We start from the raw sequence: 24,899 nt of genomic DNA, 5'->3' as shown, positions 1-24,899 counted from the left end.
TGTTTATAGTAATTTCTTAAATTGAAGTTAGGGGATTTTAGAAACGCAGTGTTCTTAATACATATATCTGGCTTCTATCTTATTAACCATATTGTGTATTGTCGTTTAGCTAGTGTCATAATGAAGAGTTGATGAGGATATGCTTGAATATCATTTTCATCTTAATCTATTTTTCATCTTAATTCCTGGCGTGGTTATAGTACAGCATTATTTTTAGGCTTACAAAAAACAATGAGCTTTTCTCGATTTTCTGGAAAACTTCACATGGACATTTACAATCACCTATATCCAGGAGGTAGAAGTGAGGGGGAATGCGAGAGAGCGTCGTTCCCCCACTTCCTAGAAGTATCTAGGACGTCCCTCCACTTCCTAAAATATTACAATGGGTAAAGATAGGCACGAGGGACGGCGTGACGTCTCTTCAGATCCACTTTAGGCCCTGCCTATATCATTCAGTACTGCTTGATAAGATTTACCGATTAGCATATATTCATATTTAGCCGCGGTGGCTCAGTAGTAGAGCTCTGGTGCATGGGGCCCGGGGTTCAAAACCCCGCTTCTGCCAAGTGAACCTTGTGGTGGACGAGCACCGTGAGCGTGGGTTTCCTCGGAGTTCTCCCGTTTCCTCCCACTTTCTTCATTCCACTCTTTCATTCCTTTCTCATCACCATCGTCTCCTTTAGCCTAGCTGGCATACTCGTGAGACGTAAAACTCAAAAATGTTATGTCATGTTAATACTGTTATAGAAGATTAAAATGGTTTCATCAAACTATTGTATTTGTAAAAATAATAGAAAAGCGAATCTCAATTTTAAAACAATATACCTAAAACATTACCTAAAGAATCAACGGGTGAATTTATTTTCATAGAGTCATTGCCGCGTTACCTGCAAATTCTCATTCATGAAATTGAATTCTTAATTGAGATAAAAGATAGATGTTACGGATAAAGGAACAATGCAAGCGGATCAGGTAATTGACTCAACGAATGTAAAGGCAATGCAAACATACTGTACCGTCCTACAGATGAGTGACCTGAATTTACAATTCAAAGCGAAAATGGTTGAATGAACACAGAAACAGGAAAATGTACCAATGACGTTAAGTATTTTTCGTGAAATACAATGAATGTTAATATTTGTTATTCAAATAACCACATGATTCTTCTATCTACAATAGGAAATCATATGAGTCATCCGCGCTAGTCTAGTGGTTAACACCTATATATAGTGTGTTTGAAAATAACAGCAACAAAAAAATTGGAAAAAATGACAAAGATTCTCCTACCTCTTGTAAAACCCGTTTCAGAGATTTCCCGAGTTTTCGTAGGGAAGTTCTGTAATTTTTAACCAACATTCACTAGAAAGTCTTGTGTGAAAAATTGATGAAACAGCGTTGGATTATCTTCTATTAAAGATCTCTATACACCGTTCGTATGATTTAACTTCAAAGTAATCTTCCAAAACAGTGAACCTCTGCTCTTGTGTAAGACTCATGGTGTACTGAATTTGTGCGTGTTTATTCAACTGAAAATCTGGTTCCCGGTTCCACGGCCTGTATCCACGGGGGTCTACGCATACCGCCCCACTAAATTTGTACTGGCCTCCTAAAATTTTCACGGTAAGCGTGCAAATGAGCTATAATATGGTGAAGAACTATAATATGGTTGGGTCGGGCCCCCTAACTTCTACCGCCTCCCTACATTTTGGGGCTTTCTAGGGGCCTGCCACTGCTTACCACACAACTATGAATGATCGACTTACGAAACATAGATTCATGGTAGCAGAGTGCAAAAGTTTCAAATGCCGTTATTACCCGACTGGGATTATTTGCCGAAGTTTCCTTATTTTAGCTTATTTTAGAATATATTTCAGTTCAAAAACTCTTATACGATCGTAATAATCAAAATAAATTACTTTTCATCTCACTTTGACAGCTTTATATCTTAATTTATTGAATATTTTAACACCTGTAGAAACTTACGTGTCAAATCCTTTCCAAAACCCCTGGCGAAATCTCCAACCCAGTTTATTTGCTAACTTAGATGCTAGAGAGAACCTCATGGATATCAACACGGACAGGCCCGCATTTAAACACAGGGCTTTCAAAAGCAATCACACTGGGAAAAAATGTATGTGGTGTACGTAAAATCGTATATTACGTTTGTAATTCCTGTGGTTTTTGGACTTAACCTACAGCAGACGTATAACTGAAAACGCATGTTTTATAATACTTTTTGTATAAGTGTTCCATCTATACGTACTTTCCGTATGAAACAATATAGGCGTCAGGATCTCACATACAAATGGACGTATATAACATATAGCTGACAAAAGTAACATACATATATGTATGTAATATAAGGAAGATTGTTAGATATCAGACATCCTGCAACGGCATGATGTAACATCTAAGGGCAGTGCCTATGTAGCATACGGACAACTTATGCTCCGTACTGATTTCTGTAGTAAGTAAGAGGATTCCGTATATTTGTTCAATATGCCGCTGTCCGGAGAACGGATTTTTCTCAGTGTAGGACAATGAAATTAGTTCTGATCTTTAAAATTAATAATCGGCTTTGTTAGAATTATTATAATAAATATAGTTATTTCAATTAATAAAATTATCCATTTCTAACTGACTATTTTATAAATCGTTTAAAATATTTTTAGATTTATGGAATAATTATAAAATAATCTTCTACTGTGAATCCTACTTTAAATCAATGGTAATCTTTTGCCATCTCAGCTGACTATTCTGATGATATCAAATCTATTCAGTGACGCAAACCAATATAGAATGAGTTAATTAACATTAATACAATTTAAGAAAAATATTGTTACAAACAAGTGCAAACGAGGGTTGTAACAGTATGGTAGGTATTTTCTGCTTAGCTTCCATTAACGTAGCATGGTTGACTTTCGTATGTTTCAATACGGTTTCGTTCTTAATTCATGATTCTTCATTTTAACATTCCGACTAATTTTAGAGGACTATAATTCCGAAATGTGTCATTTTTGCACTTATATTAGTCTATAATCTCTTTCGTGTTTTCCTCTGACGATTCATTTTCCTATTTTGGGGTTGTTACCGAATACCTTGTATATTATACTGTATATGGTCTAAGTAAAGATACATATATCAAAGGTTGAAGGTACTATAAATTTCTATATATCACTATTAACAAAACATATGTCATTTCATAACTTCACACGGATAGAAAATTCGAGCACACTTAAAAAGGAATATCCATTGTAAATCCGTACATTCCGGCTACAGGCGACGTTTCAGGTGCTGCCGCTCCTACGGCAGAAGAACTACAAACTGTGTTGGAGTGCAGATTTTCAGTACTGAGTTGGAGCCAGGTCAACCTAGATGACATACACTTACTGACCTTTGCACGTATGTTCCAAACAGATTTTCTAGATGCTACTGCGACTCTATTCTTTTCCCTGTATGTTTATTTCCATCCAGAAGGATTGTACACAAGAAAGGGACTGTTTAGTGTTCGTACACAATCATATAATATTTATCAAAGTACGTAAGCATGATTTTCTGTATCTTTTGGGTACCGACGGAGAACATACATGATTTCCTTCTACGTATTTGTGGCTGCACAGTTTGATCGTGGCTAAGCAACAATCTTGTATATAACCACGTACAGAAAATCTTGTGTGTGATACAGAATCCTGCCAAATTTCGCCTTCCAGCATTTTCTAGATTAAAATCTAGCTTTCTTCCTGTCACAGTGTACTTACTATACATTTTACCATATATTTATTGCAAGAGAACTGATTTAAGTAATGCCTTAGTTTAAATGTGAGTACGGAAAAGACTTGAATTGAAATGAAATGAAATCTTTAAGTTTTACGTCTCACGATTATGCCGGCTAGGCTAAAGAGACAGTGGTGATGAGATATGAATGGAATGGTGGAATGAAGAAAGTAGGAGGAAACGAGAGAACACCGAGAAAACCCCCACACACGGTGTTTTCTTCCACCGCAAAACTCACTTGGCGTGAGCTGGAATTGAATCAAGGACCCCATGAACCAGAGGTGAACGCTCTATCACTGAGCTACCGCGGCCCGGAACTGAGAGACTTAGTTAAGTACAGTGAAAAAAATAATTAGAAGCAAATTTTTAAAGAGAAAATGAAACATGGATATTTACAAGATAAGGAAAGCTACTGAGAAAAGGTACTGAGTTAAAGTGGTGAAACTTAAGTATGGGAATATCATTGGTCCAAAGAACTAAAACACGTTAACTCAAAAGGAAAAGGTTAATATACAATCGAGATGCAGACTTATCTTTTAGCTTTAAGCACGATGCTTATGTCCCGTAGTATAAAGAAGACGGATGAGTAATGGAAACGGGAGAATCTCGAGGAAACTCATGAACACGATGTTGTCTACAACAAACTAAAATGGATTGGGAACGAACCAGGGACTTCTAGCACTAGAGACAAGCGCTTACCACTGAGCTTGCGTGTCCATCGTAACGTACAAAAATCTCACTTGCGGCAAGTGTCGTACCAGTAAGTACAGAATTCTTAAGAAATGAAGGCAATAATAATTATCCTTAATGTTTGTTCCTGGATATATATATAAGCTCAAAATGATCAATTTTTACTGTAATGTAAGAGATATTTTCTAGCTAGTTATTCCTCTTTCTCCTTTATTCCTGCTTGTACTTGAAATAGGAACGAAATTCAAGGGTGAACATTCCAGCTGCCTCGCATGTAACTCCATTTTCTAATATGACCGAAATTAATCCCATTAAACTGTCAATTCCAAAACTCCAACTGTCAATTTCTATATAAGATTGAATTCTGAAATTGATGTCAAATGCATACTAATAATGTTATTTCCTAATTTAAAATCTTACCTTGAAGCTGAAAGTTAAATTTTATTCAAGATGTGTAAAAATAAACTAAATTGAAAGAACTATATGCCTAAAAATAACTTTATGGTATTTCAAAAATGGTTTTATTAGAATTGTATTTTTATACTTATTAGTTTAATTTACTTCGCAAAAAAAAAAAAAATATTCCTTCTCGGCATCGATGCTGTATGAATTTAATGTGATACCCAAAACACATGTGACCTCCTTGTCATTAATCCCCTTTACCGTGAGCAAAAAAGATTGGTCACCGTAGCTCAATTCCTGAGTGCTCACCTCTAATGCAAAGTGTTCTTGGTTCGATTCTACCTCGAACATGGGCACAGTGGCTCAATGCTTGAGAGCCCATCTCTAATCCAAGGGGTCCTTGGTTTGATCCTAGACCATTTTAGTTTGTGGTGGACAACATCGTGTCTGAGCTCGTTTCTTCCAACATTTTCATTCTAACAATTATTTTTACAATTATTCATTTTCATTAATCATTCGTCTACTTTATCCTCCAGACTAATCGTGGACCTAAAACTACAAATTTTATTTCATTTAAATTCATTTGAGCAAAAAAAGAAAAAAGACATGTGCTAGTTTTTCCTTGTTAGAGGTTGATTGCTTCCATTTTCGATTATGGATAGTAGAGCAGACACAGCTGGAATATCGAGAAATTATTTCTTTCTTACATGGATTTAATGTCCCAGAGTGGAGCACTTTCTATATTACTATTCCTTTAATAAAACCAGATATGGTGAATCCAGTCATTTCCGGTTTGAATATTGAATCCTTATGAAGCGAAAATGATAAAATACAGCAAAGAAAAGTGGTTTGATATGAATTCAACGTATCAGCAGTAAGATCTATTTCCACCAATATTCCTCTATTGAAATTGGAATTTATATATGGTTACAAAGAGATCAGAGATAAGCATTTCCGTGATTAGATTCAAAACAAGGTAGAAATTTTCCAATAACATAGACTCTTTCCAAGATAATATTGAATTCTCACGACGAGGTAAAATACAAGACAGAGCTCTTCCAATACAACAGATACACTCCGAGATAAAACTGAGTTCTTGTTACGAGACAAGATACAAGACAGAGCACTTCCAATAACAATAGACACACTTTCCGAGATAAAACTAAATGTTCATGATGAGATAAGATACAAGACAGAGCTCTCCCAATAACAATAGACACTTCCCAAGATAACACTGAATTCTCATGACGAGCTCTTCCAATAACAATAGACACACTTTTCGAGATAAGACTAAACTCTCCTGACGACATGCGAGACAAAGCAGAGCTCTTGCAATAGAAATAAATACACTTTCCGAGACGAAACAGTATTTATCCATAACGAGATTCTTGACTAGACAGAAGATTTTAATAGGTACAAACTCAATTTTTGAGAGGAAATATCAATTTCATGATCTATTGTCGAGACAAAACAACCTCAACCATTGTCTCATGCGTATTTCTATACATAGCTACCGTTCTCTGTTTCACATGTTGTGCACTGTAGCTATAATGTAAATACTTGTAAGTAACCTACTTCTAATGTAATGTTTTGAACGTCAACAAACATTATTTTACATTAAATTAATTTTAAATGGTTTGAATACTGTATTATTTTCCACAGCACATATTCAATTGTGTTAGGTTAAAATTGTTTGCAATATATAAAATGCTGACTTATACGAGTATTACTTACTTGTGAAAAATCGAGTCATCAAAGGAGAATCCGAGGCACATGATGACATGGTCGTATCCCTCCCTAAGCGAGAAGTTGTCGACGTCTCTTTCCCCTGGGATTGATCGAATAGAAGTCCCATGAGATTTGAGGAAGTCCTTTGCCACACTGTCCCATGGAAACTGTACGTAGATTTTACCATTTCTTTTCTCCAACATCATATCATCCACTGAAGCCTCCAAGATACCATCCAAAGATTTCAGTTGGTATGTGTCCAATAGGTTGTTGTTAATTGCTCTGCAACAAATGAACAAGCAAATTGTCATTTTCTACAATTTAAAAGAATTTTCTGTAATTTAAAGGTAGAATAACTGGAAATATTTACGATCTAATACCATTTTCGTTTTCTAACTAGTAGAAATGCCTGGCTTCCCAAAAGAAGAATAATATTGAAAATAAATGACTGAAAAAATATCGAAGAGCAACGTCTGTGGCGTTGCCTCAATCAATTCCGAATAAGCTGGCAAGTACATTTTTGACTCACCTTGGGCTTAAATGCTATCGGAAACATCACCAATCAGCTTAGCGGCTTTGAAAACTATGGATATGACACTAATCTCGATCAATTTGGACACTGTTTTTCATTCCTTCCCACTCCCAATTCCAATGGGGCTGAAGTTGGACTTATCGGTAATGTCAGTATTCATCTCAGCGGTTCCGAAAACTATGGATTTGAGACTAACGTCGGTCGTTGTTTTTACATATAGTCCCCTTCGTAGCCTAGGGAGTAGGGATGTCTGATACCATAGTATTTGTATTGCCTATTGATGGCTGAAAAGAAGTCTTCGTGAGTAATTTTCGTGAAATTCGAGTTTTTTTTCTTTGAATCTAGAAACCGATGCTGTACGATAATCACATCACTTACTGAATGAAACTGAATCGGAAGTATACCTTCACATGGCTTTTTAATACGACAGTAGCAAGATGTTAGAACGCCGTATGAAAAATGACGTATAGTCCAAAATAATGGGTATATCATTTTGTTTTTAAAAATGAATTTACATACCAAGTTTCATCTTCCTAACAAGAGGAGCTCTTGAAAGATACTCTATTTTTGGCATAGTTTTTAAAACCAGCTTCTCGCCCTTGAATCCTCCTCTTCCCCCTTAAGATACACATTATTTAAAAAAAATTCTAAACAGCCTATGGTCTCTTCGATACAATTACTAAGAAGTATGGAAACAGTCTGAATTTTTTATACCGGAAACATATAGAAACGAACTTTGTCAAACAAACAACGTAAGAATACTTCAGAAACAATTCAAAAAAGTATAGTCTGATATTAATATCATATGTTAATGTATTCAATATTTTACATCTGTGGAAGTATAGAAATTAAAAAAAAAAGTCAGATAAGACATGTAGCAATTGATAGATTGAACAAAACAACATAGATGAAAATAAATCTCCACATGTATTTTCCGCAAAATTCTAGTTTTTTTTTTTTTTTTTTGTATTTTGTTTTTGAAAATCTAAAAATTGATTCTGAACAATGAAAGTAAACAACACAGTGAGTTTGCTTTCTTAATTAACTAGTGAAGCAATAAGGGGAAAAGGTGCCCATTAATGACTCATCGTAACTATTTTTGACGACAAATCAAACGAAAATTTCAAATCGTTATGCGTAAGTAGATAAAAACATTTAGTGATTTTAGGAGAATACACTCTAGAAATGCCGCGAAATTATATTCGCTCTCAGAGCAATGTTTAACTTCGAAAACAGCTAAACATCATGGGGACTAAGTCAGATGAATCACTAGGGTAATCTAATTCAGATATCGGTAATATTGTCCAAACGCTTCGTAACATTCAGAATATCATGGCTCGCTATTACTATTTTTACCCCACCGTTTACATGCTGATCAGTTTAGAAGAACCAACAAAAGAGGTCAATCTTTGCACTATGATCTTGATGTCTCAAACTCATATATATATATATATATATATATATATATATACACGATAATACACTTAATTCCAGCAAAGTTATGGGAGCGCGGTATCTCAGTGATAGAGCGTTCACCTCCGGTGCTTGGGGTCCCTGGTTCGATCCCAGCTCGCGCCCTGTGGCCTTTGTGGTGCACAAACACCGTGCTCGTGGGTTTTCTCGGGGTTCTAACGTTTCCTCCCACTTTCTTCATTCCACTATTTCACTCATTTTTCATTATCACCGTCTCCTTTAGCCTAACCGGCATAATCGTGGGACGTTAAACTTAAAGTATTCATTTCATTTTTTCCAGCGAAGTTACGACACACGTAATTCCAGCTAAGTAGATTAACACATGCGGCCGTTTTATGAAATGGACAATCAAAAAGTGTCACCTTGTATACGAACATCTCTTATAAACATCACCTCTGCTATGATTACCTTTGACATGAAGTCTGTTTATTCTTTCTGAGTGGCAGGGTTGTCAAATTTTTAGAGAGAAAAAAGTAAGTTTTTACGATTTTTAGGACGAAAAATGCAAGATATATATGATATATGTAATTCACACATAACAAACACATATATGGTTTGACAAAGCAACATAGAATACCGAGACAGTTTCAGTAAAAATAATAACAACTCATAAAACTCAAAAAAGTATATTACAGTTCCTGGTGGGAGCTTATGTGGTTCGAGTCCCACGATAAACTGTTGATTCTCATTGCCGTCTCATATAGCCTCCTATTAAGACGGACCCTAAACTAAATCCAACCAATCAAGCATATTATACAAATCTTTGTTATCTTTTACTTGTATTTTAAGGAAGCCTTTGCGTACCTTAATAGTCCCACACCCATTTCTTTATTTTAAAAAAAATCTTGAATAATATCGAAATTCACAACCACGTGTTCTGCCTTTATTAGGTCACAGTAGGCCTAGTTTCTGCCATTAGTTTATTACGACCAATCAAAACTGTGATATGATTAAGACGGTGGTGGTGGATGAAGGCTAAGATATTAAAAACTAAATTACTCCTAAACATAAGTTTGGGGTGTCGATTAGATGGATGCTAGTTGAAAACGTAATCTGTTGTATCTATATTTTTTTCTCTGAGCATTAAGTTACATCGTTGGATTGCGTTGTTAGTGTGTTTCGAAATCAGTTCCTATAATTACTTTTTTCGCACTAACTTATGAAAATATTTCAAATGTGTCAGAGACTATCACTTATTTTATTTATTGAAAAAAAAGCGCAAAAAGAGGTCGATTTACGGGAAAATAGAAACGTGTAACTGAAAACGTACCAAAAAAGCAAAACTTTCGGGAAAAAGGTTAGATCTGGCAACCCTAATAAGTGGTAAGAGAGTGTTAAACTTATCTTTCTAGAGAACTTCATTGACTTTGAAAAATTGGTATCAAAGGATTGCGTTAGCTCATGTGATTGTAAACGTGAACTAATCCAACCAGCGAAAGTTGCAAAGTTTTCATTTTTGCCTTTGATAGTCACTGTACTTGAAAGCTCTTTTAATAATTCTCTTAGCGGTTGATAGAAATGCGAATGCCGCATTAGGCCATTTTCCACTTATTTCTTTTATATGATAGAGAAAGAAGCGTGTAGAAGCCATGTGCTTTCGCTGAAGCAAACAAAATGAAGATGGAAATTTACATTCATTTCCGCTTGAAACAACAACTTCAAGGAAACCAAAATGTTCTTAGAAATGTAGGTTTGTTCGCCAGAACTGAATTTCTTGTTTTGGCTTTATCATTTTATTTGATTTTCAAGAAAATAACTTGCTGCTGTCTGTTATGATAGAACAGCTATCGCTATTACGTAGTTCAAATGAATAATAGAATAATATTTGCACATTTCTATTTGTTTGTTTATTTATAAAATGGTTACACTGAACCAAAGTTACTGCGAAGGGTAGTACAGATTATGGCCGGTTGATTGTTTCGAAGTTTATCATGCTTCAGCTCTAGAGCCTTTCTATTCCAAGATGCCCCTGCCGGCCCTGCTGTCGATGTGTGTTTTCCCGAACCTCTCTCGAAAGAAGACAGACGAATTGCTGTGGCCGAGATCTTTCAATAGTTGGATGAGGACAGCTCTTTCTCCAAACCAAAGTTAAGGTTTTCTCCATAGGAGGGTAGCGTGAGCAAGGTCGAAACATATTTCACTTTTTTTTTTTTTTTCCTATGGCACACTTGAAATAGGAAGGGTCTAGTGATGTGACGAACCAAATCCTCAACTGAACTAGGTCGTTCATTTCGGCACTAATACCGTTCAACGGTATCCGTTCAGTCTTTATCTGGATGTGAAATTCGGTGCTATCACACGGTACCATTATCAAAAAAGAATGATTTCGTTCATTGAGATTCTGAGCTATAACAGATTACATAGGTCTGTTCCGGAAAGATTGTAACATGATTGGACTAGACGCGCGACAGGCGACAAAAATGAAATCAGTTTGAATGTGCAAATGGATAATAGATTGAATCTCATTTGCAGAGGTGAAGTCGTGTTTGTGTAGTGTGGGAGTTCCCAATGTGATGAATGCTTCCAAGAATCATTCCGAATTCTTATTTCTCCGTACACCCACATGAATCATTATGATCGTATTGAGAGTTTTCAAGCTAATTAATTATCCTATTTATTTCATTTTTTTTAAATAAACAAAAACACTCTTTGTGGCTTGAAGATCAGAGTAGTTTACTAAATTTGTATTAGAAAACTTTTCATTCTTGCAATGAAATGGGAAAATTAAAATAATTAAAAAGTAGCAAACGGGGCCGTTGCTCGAGCGACTTTAAGTTCTTTCTGAGTCGATAAGTATTGTTAAATAGTTGTAAATCTATGAGTGAGGAGAGAGATGAAGAATGAAAAACAAGTGTTTGTTGCGTAACAAAACACCCTCTGTCTAGAGAAATCTATTAATATGATAATATATAATGATAAATAGGCTAATTTTAAAAATTATATTTTACTTTCAAAAAAAATTAATTTTTAGAATTAATTTAACGGCTAATAAAACAAACTCAAAAATGGCAAAAGAGATTCATAAGATAAGCTATATTTAAGGTTATAAGCATTTCGTAGATTTGTATGGCTAAGTGTCTCTCCAAATAGGCTAGATTTAGCCAAAAATTTGCTAAACTGCCGTAAACTTGGCTGCCGTAAATTTGCTGCCGTAAACTTTCGACACCTGAAATGCTGACAAGACATTACAGTCTCTTCGTAAACCTCTACCATCTGCCGGTGAATTTCAGCTGCGGTTACATATTTCGCCCACAGAAATCGTATAACTGTGCGGACTTCTTCGCGAAATCAATTTTCCAAATGAGTCGCCATTTGTTTTAATCTACAACTAGCACCATACGTAGCAGGTGGCTGAACTATGCACAATTGCGAACTCCATGTATTAGTTACCACACATTTCTCATAACTTTTTAGTAGACGAAATTCCAGAAATATCGGCCTTGTAACTGGTCCTTTCTCGTAATTTCAGATGCAAATAATTATCGAACTTTAAGATGTATTTAAAAAGCTCTTAAACATGTGCAAGTTAGTTAATACGACCGTAAAATCATTCCACTCATATTTTAATGTCGAAATTTGATTCCATTTTATATATATATATATATATATATATATATATATATATATATATATATATATATATATATATATATATATATATATATATATATATATATATATATATAAGAACTTTTTGAAGGTAAATTATACTGTTGTGTGGTTGCATAATTGTTGACAATAATATTGTCTGATACATGAAAGGGAAAATTCTGAATACAATTCGTTGCGCCAATGCCGGAAGATTGTGAAACATGGATATTTACACAGAGTGCATACTAGTTCCTGTAAAATTCTTTAAATCTCTTGCGATCGATCCCGAGTTCTTGAGCTGTTAAGTTTTAAGATTTATTTTCCTTGTAACTCTGAAAGGAGACATATTTCGACCCATTTTATTACAGCTCTTCTCTTTCATTCCATATAAAAAATCACTTTCTGAAGTTTGGTCACCGAATTTTTGACACATACTGTATTGAGTTTACATAAGAACTTATTCATTGGGAGACTTTTATTTCCGACGCAATGAACTTGTTGGTTCCTTGAAGCATATAATTATTTATTTCTAAATGAATTTGAATACCATAAAGGGATTTCCTTTGCAAACACAAAGTATTCATACAAATCAATGATCATATAGTACAACCTTACAACACTCTCAAACACGTAAAAAAAAGTTTATAAGGGTTTAATGCGGCAGAGAAGCGCAACTTGTGAATGAAGTGCTTTTTTTTAATGCTTTCAACGTAGAATATTAACTAAAAATGAATATGGTAAACAAAATTAATTTCTGGTCAATAGAAAGGCGAGGCGTATTTGTATTCAGAAAAAGCTGGCTTGGCCTTAAATAGGCAATTTTCATCTGTTGATGAACTGAAGTTTCTTAATGAACGTTCATCGTCTCCTGAATTACGTTTCCTTCATTCATTCATCTGTCACGCCCACGCAACCTAATTGTAGGTTGGTGTTTTCATTATAAATGTCACATTTTCCTTGTCCCTAACGCCTACAACTCACTTTCTCTTCAAAGACGATTTCGCTTCCTGCTGAAATAAATCACCTTTACGCATATAATCATAGTTAAAGCATCCTGCGCAACGTTTCTGATACCAATAATAACACTCTTAACATTATATCCATCTTTCCCAAATGCTTTATATGAATAAGAATATTTCAGTACGGAAATCTATTTAATTGGCTTGGGTTAGGATAGTTTGTTATTATAATATATAAAATGCTTGAAATTTTTGAACAACTATCACTACCGTGTACCTCTGCGATATTTGTAAGTGTAGCCAAAATATCACAAATCTAAACAAATACAACAATGCGCTTACAAGTTAAGCACTAACATCTAACTTGAGTTTAACGTTCCTTATTATTTACTTAATTTCATTATCGGCATAGTGCTAGTGTTATATCTATAAGGAATAACAGAATGAAGAAAAACTTTTTCCTTATCCTTAAGTGCTACTGGAATATTTACTCATTAATTTTGGTAAAAATCAACAAAAAGAATGGTTTAGAAACAGAAAATAGCTCGAAAAGAAAGCTAAGTTTTATTTTAGTTCTTGTTTTTATTTTCATTTCAGAAAATTGTATAAAAATATGACAAATTATACACTACCGAGATATGTATTGGGTTGATGAAATTAAAATGTCCGATCCTACGACTGGGCGGGGTGGGGAACCACTCTCTTAAACGGAACTAGTGGATGAACTGAAGCTACATGCACAACGTTACAGACCACGTACAACTTTAGAAAATAGGCCGGAAATTCAGTCAGTCAGAAATTAGTCTGTTAGTGAACAGAATCATGCAAAAATAAACTATAGACAACACACAATTGCGAGTGGTTACGAGTTCAAAATGGTACATTCTGTGCATCTAAGTTCGAGAAACATTAACACTGCATTTGAACCAGGAGTGGTAAACAAACTCACTATACGCCGTAGATGTGTAAAATTTCGAGCCCTATGGCCATCGAACCACGGTGTGATTTGTTTTTCAGGAACATCGTGGAAGCTGCACTCGGAAGAGTATTCATGCAATTATAGACGAGTTAGGCATACCATACCACTACAATTCGGTGGCTTCGTGCAACCGGTAAAGGTGAATATGTTCCACTTACGGATATCACATGAGTTGACCTCAGTCAGCTAGAATTGCCATTTGAATATGTGCACTCTCTGAATGTACGGTATAACCAGGAAAGTGCATTGAATTGTCGCTAATGGTGAAAAAAATGGATCTGCCATGACCAATAATAAATGCCCAGAACAGTGGATGGAATGTGATTAATGTGTAGAACCGTTTTCAAAACAACTTCTCCATTGGCAGAAAATGTTGTTTCTAGTATGGTTCTTAATGGTGACATTGATTCTCATATCTTTCGCTGTCAAAGCGAAACAATTACTACCGATCTTTGAGTGCTGAACTCCGTAAAATTCATTGTACGCATCCAGCAATGATCAACAGACAAGGCGTCCTAATGCTGCGCACTCATATATCTCACAAAGAATGGTACAAAGTTGCAATATGAAACCTTCCATTATCCATTATATTTTCCTGACTTCTCTCTGACTATCAATTTTCTACCATCTCCATCAACTGTTAGTGAGAAAAATTTCCCTTGTGACCGGGCGCTGCAACATGTAGTTGGATTTTTCTTCTCATGGCTTCTTTCGTTATAGGATAATAGTTGTCTCAGTTTTCACAAAAGTGTATGACTGCATCCATAGACTAATTTGATAAAATGCAATTTTATTTATTGTTTTTTCTTTTCTGGCGTTTGAATGTGGTTCACTTTACTCGGACAAGCACCAATCTAATGAACAGACACTCTCATGATAAGACGACTTCGTGGAAGCATTGAATGAATATGAATAGTTAAGATAACGTAGATGATGAAGTGGGCATGCAGTACACAATAACGTCCGTCGTAACTTGTGAATATGGTTTAGAAGAACTGATAGAGTTCATTCGAAAATTCCTATTGGAAGTGCCACAAAAATCAGTGCACCAAAAGTACTGTTTTACGTACACAATTATCAACTGCTAATAGAATTGTAGTGTAAGTTCAAACAAGGAGGAAACACATACGTAGACCCAAGATCGGATCAACTGGTACTAACGCCACGTTTTGTTTTCTCTATAATTCAAATTTGTTGTCACGAATGAGAGTATTGTGTTAGTTCAGGTATTTAGAGCGATGTCAATTTATGGTACAATTTTGTTCCTTTTCTGTCATTCATCGCTATATATTTGGCACAATCACATCTTGAATGTATGTTTTCTTATATATATATATTATCTGATAACGAAGTATGACAAAGATAATGCTAAAAATGTAACTTTCACGACATCATGAGATGAAACCATATCCTTCTTTGACATGTACGAAGCATCAACGCTGATATACAATGACCAATACTTTCTTAGAAACACCAATCTTACTGCCGAGGCAAAATATTCTAGTACGTCTTTGCTGCAACATCACTGGAAGTATCAGTTTCTGCACTGAGAAAACTACGTTATCCGGAGAGCAGTATATTGTATAAATATACGGAATCTTTATGTTTACTACGGAAATCTCTATGAAGCATATGTTATCCATATGCTAATACGTAGTGCCTTTTTTCCGCTAAGATGTTACATCATTCCGCTGCAGGATGTCTGACATCTAACAGTCTTCCGCATATTACAAACGTATACGTATGTTTTATACGTAAGCTATATATCATATACTTCCATCTGTATATGAGATTCTGACCGCCTACATACATTTCTTTGTTTCATGCGGAAAGTAAATATAGATGGAACACTTATACGGAAAGTATTATAAAACATACCTTTTCAGTTATTCGTTTGCTGTATGTTACATACAGTTTACGTTGACACACATAACGTACATTTCTACATCGTCACATAAAATTCAATACAATTCTTGTTGTCTTCAATAAAATTCCTTTCTCCTAAAATCACGCCAGTTTTCAGTATAAAATCATGGGAATGGAAGTATATTGCTTTCTTTATTGCTTATAGATAAGACTAGTTTACTGACATGTTCCCTTCAATACGAGATTTGAAAATCTCATAAGAGATAAATTACATTAGTGGAAGGAGAGACAATAATTTGGAACATACATTCATTGGATCCCAGAAGACTGCAAAATTGTTGCTAACAAGAGGTCGAATATATACAGTAAAACGAAGAACCTAGGAAAATATGCAACTGTGTAAGTTGTAATAAGATATAAATAATACATCAGCTCGGTAATATATCAAACAAGAAAGAAAAAGTTATATTAAAGAACAATTACTTCGCAAAGCTTCAAGGAGAATGTATGAAGAATATACAGAAGAAACATTTTTGTGAAACACCTTCTTATTAAGAACTTGTTGTCCACCTATTTTAAACAGCATTATTACTGCAACGAATAGTAAACCAAAAATTGAAGAAACTTCTTGTTCCAGCTTTTACGACAATCCTTGAGTTAGTTGTCATCTTGCAGTCAAAGAAGAATTTGATTAACCCATAGACACAAGTGAAAGAAAAGCATAGATAGAAAGGCATCAGAAAACGAAATTGGATGAATTTGGAAACAAAGTAAAACTCTACCTTAAAATTTCTAATTTTGATTTTGAAGAAATGTAAAGAGATCACCTGACAATTGATGAAGATACTATACCACTCTTTTTAGCCCTAGGAGTCGTTAAAGATTGGCTGTGTCTTCAGCTTTACTGAAAATCACAGAAAGAAAAGATACATGTTTTTTCTTATGAAGGATGTGAAATAAATATAATTGAGCAAGCCTGTACAACTTGACGTGTAGAATATAAAAGTTGGTGCTGACAAGCAACGCACAGAACAAGGCAGGATCCGATACGATTCAAACCTCGCCCAGAGGACACATAATAGAAAAGAAGACAAAATGCCAAATTAGAGCTGCCCTCGTCCAGAAACACCGGAGATATGCTCCAAAATATAACGCACTACGCGACAATATCATATAAGGTAAACGTCTCAAGATACCCGTTTATGTCGAAAACGGAAAGGATGGGCAGCACGAGGATGACATCAAGATATTTGATATGCTATAACACTGACTTGGCGGCCATCTTGAAAGCCACGATCTTGGATATAGCGTAAGGTATTGAAATGAGAAGCGGGGTGTGTGATATATCAATGTAAGGCATAATGCAGAAACAAAACCAATGATGTAACCGCAAAAAACATATGTGTAATGTATGGACGGGACGAAGTGTAGAAGACTCGGACAAAACAAACGTGTATTCGAAGGACAGAATAATAGGGCAAGACCCCACGACAATGGTACGCGACAAGTAACTGCAAGAGTGTATGTGCATGGAAGTGTATCCGCCTTGACACATTATGCCTTTCGAGGATATTGGGATTCCGTTTGGGATAGTAAAAACCACAGTTGCAACCCACGATACGAGCACTCATTTGGAGACTACATAAACTACAAAGGAATATTTCTTATGGAATAGCAATTCGGTAGCTCGCTCCGGAGTGTAGGAAATATCATCTTGGATTGGTGATCAAAAGCACGACCTAACTGGGATTGAAACCCACTCCTGGACAATGTTTTGTACGTTTCTTGTTCTATTTTCTTGCTATTTTATATAAACAAAGGACATTTCGGCCCACGTTTGTTTAATCAACACTATCTAAAACAAAGTGTGTACGGATGAGAAAGGCCAGCCATGTTCTAGCTTACGTTTCTTTACGAATGTTTCTTTTCCTTTGTACAGTTTGCTACACTGTTTCGCGAAGATCCCAAACAGTCACAATATCAGAGAAAGGCAGCGTTGTGCATTGACTCGATGAGTTCCATGAGTTGTTGAAGTCTCCCACTCGAAGGCTAGTTTATCACACAATGAAACGACTCGAATTGTGTCTACTGGTTTCGAGAGTCTCATCCAGATTCACTTCTGTTACATCGAGGTTGTTCAAAATCTCCAGCATGTGTTCAGTTGCTTGTCGTTCGTCCAATATCGGTTCTGTCGATTGGACGTTCACTTGTTTTGGAAGTACACTTTGCATCAGTAACACCACATTGAGAGAGTTCGCCGTTGCAGCTCTACATTGGTGTTTGTAGATGAAGGATACTGCGGATACATTCACTACACAAAATATTGCACGTTTTGGCATGCGTATGCCACAAACACACTATCACTTCTCACTGGTCGGCCCCTCCTGTCACTTTCACTTCGTTCCATATGTACCAGTGAAACCATCCTTTCCGTTTTCGACATAAACGGGTATCTTGAGACGTTTACCTTATATGATATTGTCGCGTAGTGCGTTATATTTTGGAGCATATCTCCGGTGTTTCTGGACGGGGGCAGCTCTAATTTGGCATTTTGTCTTCTTTTCTATTATGTGTCCTCTGGGCGAAGTTTGAATCGGATCTGATCCTGCCTTGTTCTGTAGGTTGCTTGTGAGCCCAAGGATTATCCAACTACTGATTGCCAAAGATTTCGAATAATTTGACCTTTAATCCTAACATAACCGTTATCGTTTATTTCCATAGAATATTCAGTCTTTAACTGTGTATCTCCTGTTGTTTTATGGTTCCGAGTTGAAGCATTGTATTGTTTTTCAAGAGACAGTATTTTCCTGAAAATCGATCAGCGCTTTTACAACGACATTTTCTTGGCGAAACAACGGAAGAAGCTATCAGGATAGTGAACAACCATAGATTTGAATGTAGGATAGGGGTATAGTAGTTGTGCAATAAATATGCAGTGCAAGTGGTCAGTGGTTCAAATGGATAAATTTATGGCTGACAAGCTTATATTCACTAGTTTTCTCAGGATTTTCCCGATTCCTTCTAAATCATCTACTTCCTCGAATTGCTTTATCACCCTCCTGGTGGGATCTTATGCAAGCCTGGTCTCACGTTTAGTTATAGGTGCCATTGATGGAACGGATTGACACGTGACTCGAAAGAGTCGAAAAACATTAAGACTGGTGACTCAACAGACTTGAAGACAACGAAGCAGCGTCATGCCCTTGGAAAGTTTGTAGGAGGCTGCGAATGTAATTCTAATAAGTATTATTCTCTCCTCTCCTTTCCTCTCCTCTTCTCTCTCTCTCTCTCTCTCTCTGTTGGTGTGTTCATCTATATGTATCAAAGTATTGCACTGAGAGTTAACTGCAAGGTCTATCAGAGTATAAACGCATAAGAATCACAGAAAAGTAAATGTATACGTACGTGTTTTCTTTTGAGAGACGTCAAAATTTAATCGAGTGAGTGTGTAAAACTTGACGTGTAGAAGATAAGAGATGCCAATCAGATCAATTAATATTTGGTTAATTTTTCTGGGCAGTCTCCATTAGAAACCACTACACTAGTTTTTTTTTTAAGTATAGAAAGCCGAATAAACATGAAACTACATTTAAAATATTGAAGACATGGTACCTTGATTACGAAATGTCACAGCGAAAGTTGAACGTGTTAATATTTGAGCTCGAGCTGTGGGTATCATTAATTCAGCATAAAATTCTCCAGTAGTGCTATAGATTTATTTCGATTGCTTCGTTACCGAGTCTGAGAAGCGAGACCTAGGCAGACCCGACTGATCGTGCAAAGTCGTGGTCCAAATGAGCCAAGTGACCCGTGAACTGAGTCATCACTGTAGGTGCATTTCTCCTATAGAATCGGTGTTGAAAGGAACACCAAAACTAAAACCAAGCAAGCAAATGTTTCATCACCATTCATTTTCATATTTCATCGTTCATTTTACCCTAATAACAATATTCGTGAAGGTAAACTAAAGATTTCAAACATTTCTTTCAACCGATTGCAAGGCAAAAACGTTCACTCTTACTTCCGATTGTTAGTTGTTTGTTTTGATATATTCAACACATGTAAACAGCGTTATAAATTAAGATTTTTAAGTGATACAGCGATTTTTACGTGGTTTCACAACCCCCGTATCTAATTCATAATATGAACAGATTTTATTATTATGGAATCTAATCTTCTCTTTTAAGGACATTATTGGATACATACACGGACAATTCTTCTTCCTCCAGTTTCTTTAGTAACCTGTTCAAAACAGGCAGTAGTTACTTTCAGATCATACTTTCTGCAATTAGAAATATAAATTCACAATACAGTAGTGAAGACAGAAAATCATTTCCACACAAAATGTCTTTTGAGATTAATGAATGATCTGGTGAAGCACTACACGGAACAGTTTCAAACTAAACTTGAAATTCTTCGTGTTTCTGTTCATAATAAACTGCTGAGAGTGATAGAAAATCTTTAATTAATCACTTTTATTTTTAGTACAATCAGTATGCGAATTAAGTGATTTTTACATGAGTATTACACAAACTTCAAAAGAAAATTACAGCACATACAGACTTTCAGTACACGCTTATTATATCCAACAATTCAGTTATTTCTTTATAGGAAGATTCCCCCTCAACCCCTTTCCTTGCAACAACTCTATAACGGACATCTCTGATTTACGGGCAAATAATCATCTCCCATTGGTGTCCGTTATTCAAAGGATTCGCTGTAGTATATTTTCAAAACACCAATCATCACCTACCTAAAACTCGGGATATATCCTGTATATATAGCTTACTTGCTATAATAATAAACTCTGTGACAGGTGTCATCAGCTTAAGAGAAAACTCAACCACCCTCGTCTCTCAATGCTGAAGATAAACGATATCCGATAACAAGCCTCAAACGCAAGATATCAACGACTTCGAATTATTGACTAAAAGTCAGATGCAATGCATCGATTTTCAATTTCCAGTTCAAGATTGACATCATTTTAGCTAAGATAGAATTGTGGAGTAGTTGAAGGATGAAAGTGCACCAGACAGGAGAATTATAGTGTTTGTCCTGTTACCTGATAACATCGCCACGTAAATTTAAACTCTCCTTGTATTAGAAAACTACGAAAATTTGGAAAAGTGTGTCATGTTGATTTACTAGTATAGCACTGAAATCAATTGGATTGACACTCACGGGGCATGTTCGTTATAGATTCAACTTCCATCTAAGGTTTTTACTTAGACTTCCATACTAAACTATGCATAAGTGTCAGAATGACTTTGTCCGTCCGTCTGTCCTTGTGTCGACAGGTGTCAGAGGAAAACGTCTCTTCTCCACTCCTCTCATCTCGTGGGAACACCATATGTGTGTGGGTTTCCTCGGGTTTATCTCGTTTTCTATCACTTTCGTCGTTATTATCTATCTTGCCGTCTCCCTTAACTTTAGTGCATAGTCGTGGGACGTTAAACTGGAAAAACGAAAACGAACACAAACAGTATATATTAAGTAAAGTTTAAAATGTTCATACATTTTAGTAGAATTCAAATTCATGAATTTCACCAGTTGATCATCACGGACGTCGGACGCCTCAGACAGGTCAACTACATCATAATAGGCGGACAACTCGCTCCCTCAACACCTCCTTTCCTTCTACACCTGCAGTCAGTACTTAGTATTTCAGTCTACAAGGACAAGACCACAAGCCTTGTTGTACTTGGAGAAATCAGAATCTTTGTTAACCCTTTAGAGACTACTATCAGTTCTTCTTCAGAGGCACCTCGTATACAAAAATAAAAATGAACGTCCGAAACGCCATCCAAGACTGTGATTTGAGTATTGAATGATTTATTTGACAAACTACACGCAAATAATTCTTATAAATCACATCCATCCTCTCTATCCAGATGTTGTGTTTATATACCACGCCTGTCATCAACGGAACGAGCGGATGTGTGTTTATATGCCACGCAAATCTCTAAAGGGCAATGGAAACTAATGACAGTTTAATTTGATATAAGGGGAATGTAAATATGTGTGGAAGATTTGGTGTGAAGAAAATCATTGATAGATTCCTCTTTTTCTCCCGTTTAAACCTTCAATTCTGAATTCTATTTTTGAGTTTTGTTTCTTGCAATTAACAGCTAGAGCAATCATCTCGGCCTAGTTCGTTAATGGAATTAATAAATTAATATCGTCAGGGTTAATGAGGACTTTAACCCGTCTGTTATTGTACACGATAACTCTTGAACGAAAGAAAACTTTTGAATTCTGCTTTTTTGTAACAGAAGCTAGAGTAATTATCTCGGTCGCTTTGTTAACGAAGTCAATCCGTTAATATGTTAAGGGGTAACGGTGACTTTCTTTAGTCCGTTAGTGCACATGATAACTCTTGAAAGGAAGATAATTTTTGAATTAGTTCGATTCCCGGTGGGGTCACTCGGTCGAAAAATTGTAACACGCTTTTTCAGGCCAGGCACCCTGAATGAGGTTTTCCTGGGTTTTCCTCATTCACACCAGGCAAATGCCGGGGTGGTACCTAACTTATAGGTCCCAGGCTGCTTCCTTCCTTCCCTTTCCCCGGACTGTGTTTACCCTGGGGGACGTCACTCCTCAAATCATGACGGGCTAAATGGCCTTAGATGCCGAAAGCCCAGAAATCTAAATCCTAAATCCCTAAATTTTTGAATTATTTCTTGGCAATAAATAGCTTGAACAATTGTTTCAGAAGAGTTCTTTAATGGACTCAATCCGTTAATGTGTTAACGGGTAACAGAGACTTTCTTTAGTCGGTTAGTGATCAGAAAACTCATGAAAGAAAAATAATTTATGAATGCTTTTATTTGCAACAGATGCTAGAATATATTGGCCGATTTTATTAAAGAAGTCAATCCGTTAGTATGTTAAAGGGTAACGATGATTTTCTCTAGTCCGTTAATGCACTCAATAACTCTTGAACGATAGCAAAATTTGTATATTCTTTTGTTGCAATAGACAACTAGAGCAGTTATCTCGGTGGAGTTCATTCAATAAAAATATAAATTTTATTGCTACAAGAGAAGAAAGCATACCTAATGTATTAATGCTTCTATGTAACTTTCTGAGGATGTATGAAGCTTTCTTTTATCGCTACAAGATAAGGGAAGAAAACTTACCTAATGTACTAACTCTTATATAGAGCTTTCTGAGGCTGTATAAAGTTTTGTTTTATCGCTAAAGCTAAGGGAAGAAAGTTCATCTAATGTACTAATTTTGCTTATATAGTTTTCTGATTCTGTATGAAGCTTTCTTTTATCGCTACAACTAAGGGAAGAAAGCTTATCTTATGTACTAATGGCTTTATCTAATCTAATGTCTAATCTAATCTAATATCTAATGTAGATGGCTTTCTGAAGCTGCATGAAGCTTTTTATTATCGCTACAAGATAAGGGAAGAAAACTTACCTAATGTACTAATTCTTATATAGAGCTTTCTGAGGTTGTATAAAGTTTTGTTTTATCGCTAAAGCTAAGGGAAGAAAGCTCATCTAATGTACTAATTTTTCTTATATAGTTTTCTGATTCTGTATGAAGCTTTCTTTTATCGCTACAACTAAGGGAAGAAAGCTTACATAATCTACTAATTCTTGCATACAACTTTCTGAGGCTGTTCAAACTTTCTTCATCGCTACACGATATAGAAAGAAAACTTACTTAATGTATTATGTTTTGTAATTCAATAGGTTTTTGAGGCTGTATGAAGCTTTCTTTTATCGCTAGAAGCTAAGAAAAGAAATTTTACCTAATCTACTAATTCTTATATAGAGCTTTCTGAAACTGTATGAAGCTTTCTTTTATTGCTACAGCTAAGGGAAGAGGAGCTCACCTTATCTACTAATTCTTGTACATAGTCTTCTAAGGCTGTATGAGTCTTTCTTCCCCAAGCATTTAGGGATAAAACTTATTATTTCTTTTACTTATCTGTCTTCCCTTAAGAGCAACTACTGATTATTTCTCAATGAAAGTGAGTAGGTTGAAAAGAGAGCATCTCATTGTACGGGTAAAATATTTTAAGGAGTTACCTAAGCTTCCCCCCCCCCCTCAACTTTAAATTTCCTGAAGAAGGTATTATAAGTCCATAACTATATCATATAAAAATGTGAACTTTATAAAGAGATTTTCCTATCTAACAAGCAAAGTTATAAATAGTTTTCGCATGAGACTATATTTATGAGAAGAGGCTACACAGCAATACAATATTTGGTAATAACAAGAAAGAAAGAACGAAATTTTGCTTTTATTTACATATGTATGACGTAAGTTTAAAGTTTTAAGTGTTCATCAATAGAACAGTGAAAATACTGAAAAGACTTTTCACTTTTGTTTCGGCAACAAAATTTAAAACCTTTTACGAGCATTTTGAGAAGTTGTCTCACAGAAATTTTACTTTAGGAAGAAAGATTTAAAAAGAAGAAAAAGAAAAATGTATATACAATAAAAAATGTGGACACTGGACAACTTTCCGAGATTTTTTCTTTTTTAAAAAAATCTTAAACTCTTTTTTTAATTCTTCTTCTCCTTTTTCCTTGTCCTTCCTAGTCAGAAATTGGTTGTTGCTATAGCAACGGACAGAGTGGAAACTGCAAAGAAAGAGAAAAAAAGAAGAAAAAAGAGAAGAATCTAGATGTGTAGTGCGGGTGGTGGGGAGAAGAACTCAGGTGACTGCCAGGAAGAGAACAAAATGAAAAAAAAAGTGAAGATTTGTTAAGATTTCTTCCACGAATCTTCTGCGAGAACGGCCAAGGGATGAAAACTATAGAAGTAAGAAATTACATAAATCTAAAAATCTAAAAATATACGAGCTTCAGCTAAGTGCATTAATAGTTACTTTGTAGTTCTGTAAATCAAAAATTTAATGAAGGGAAGCCATGTGCTCCTTAAT

The 24,899-nt window shown here is 35.5% G+C and overlaps 1 protein-coding gene across 1 annotated transcript in view; it reads right to left on the bottom strand.

Moving 5' to 3' along the window:
• LOC145680556 (FAD-dependent oxidoreductase domain-containing protein 2-like) overlaps positions 1-24,899 on the bottom strand; it is a 605,718-nt gene that overhangs the window by 137,414 nt on the left and 443,405 nt on the right. Inside the window, exon 7 of the mRNA XM_081751188.1 lies at positions 6,601-6,876. Coding sequence (XP_081607314.1) covers positions 6,601-6,876 — 276 coding nt within the window. The remainder of the gene's footprint in view (positions 1-6,600; positions 6,877-24,899) is intronic.

This window comes from Thermobia domestica, chromosome 3 (assembly GCF_964235325.1).
Source record: "Thermobia domestica chromosome 3, izTheDome1.hap1.1, whole genome shotgun sequence".
NCBI lineage: Eukaryota > Metazoa > Arthropoda > Insecta > Zygentoma > Lepismatidae > Thermobia > Thermobia domestica.
The sequence above is the reverse complement of the archived record's forward strand: the minus strand, read 5'-3'. Positions and strand labels throughout refer to the sequence as shown.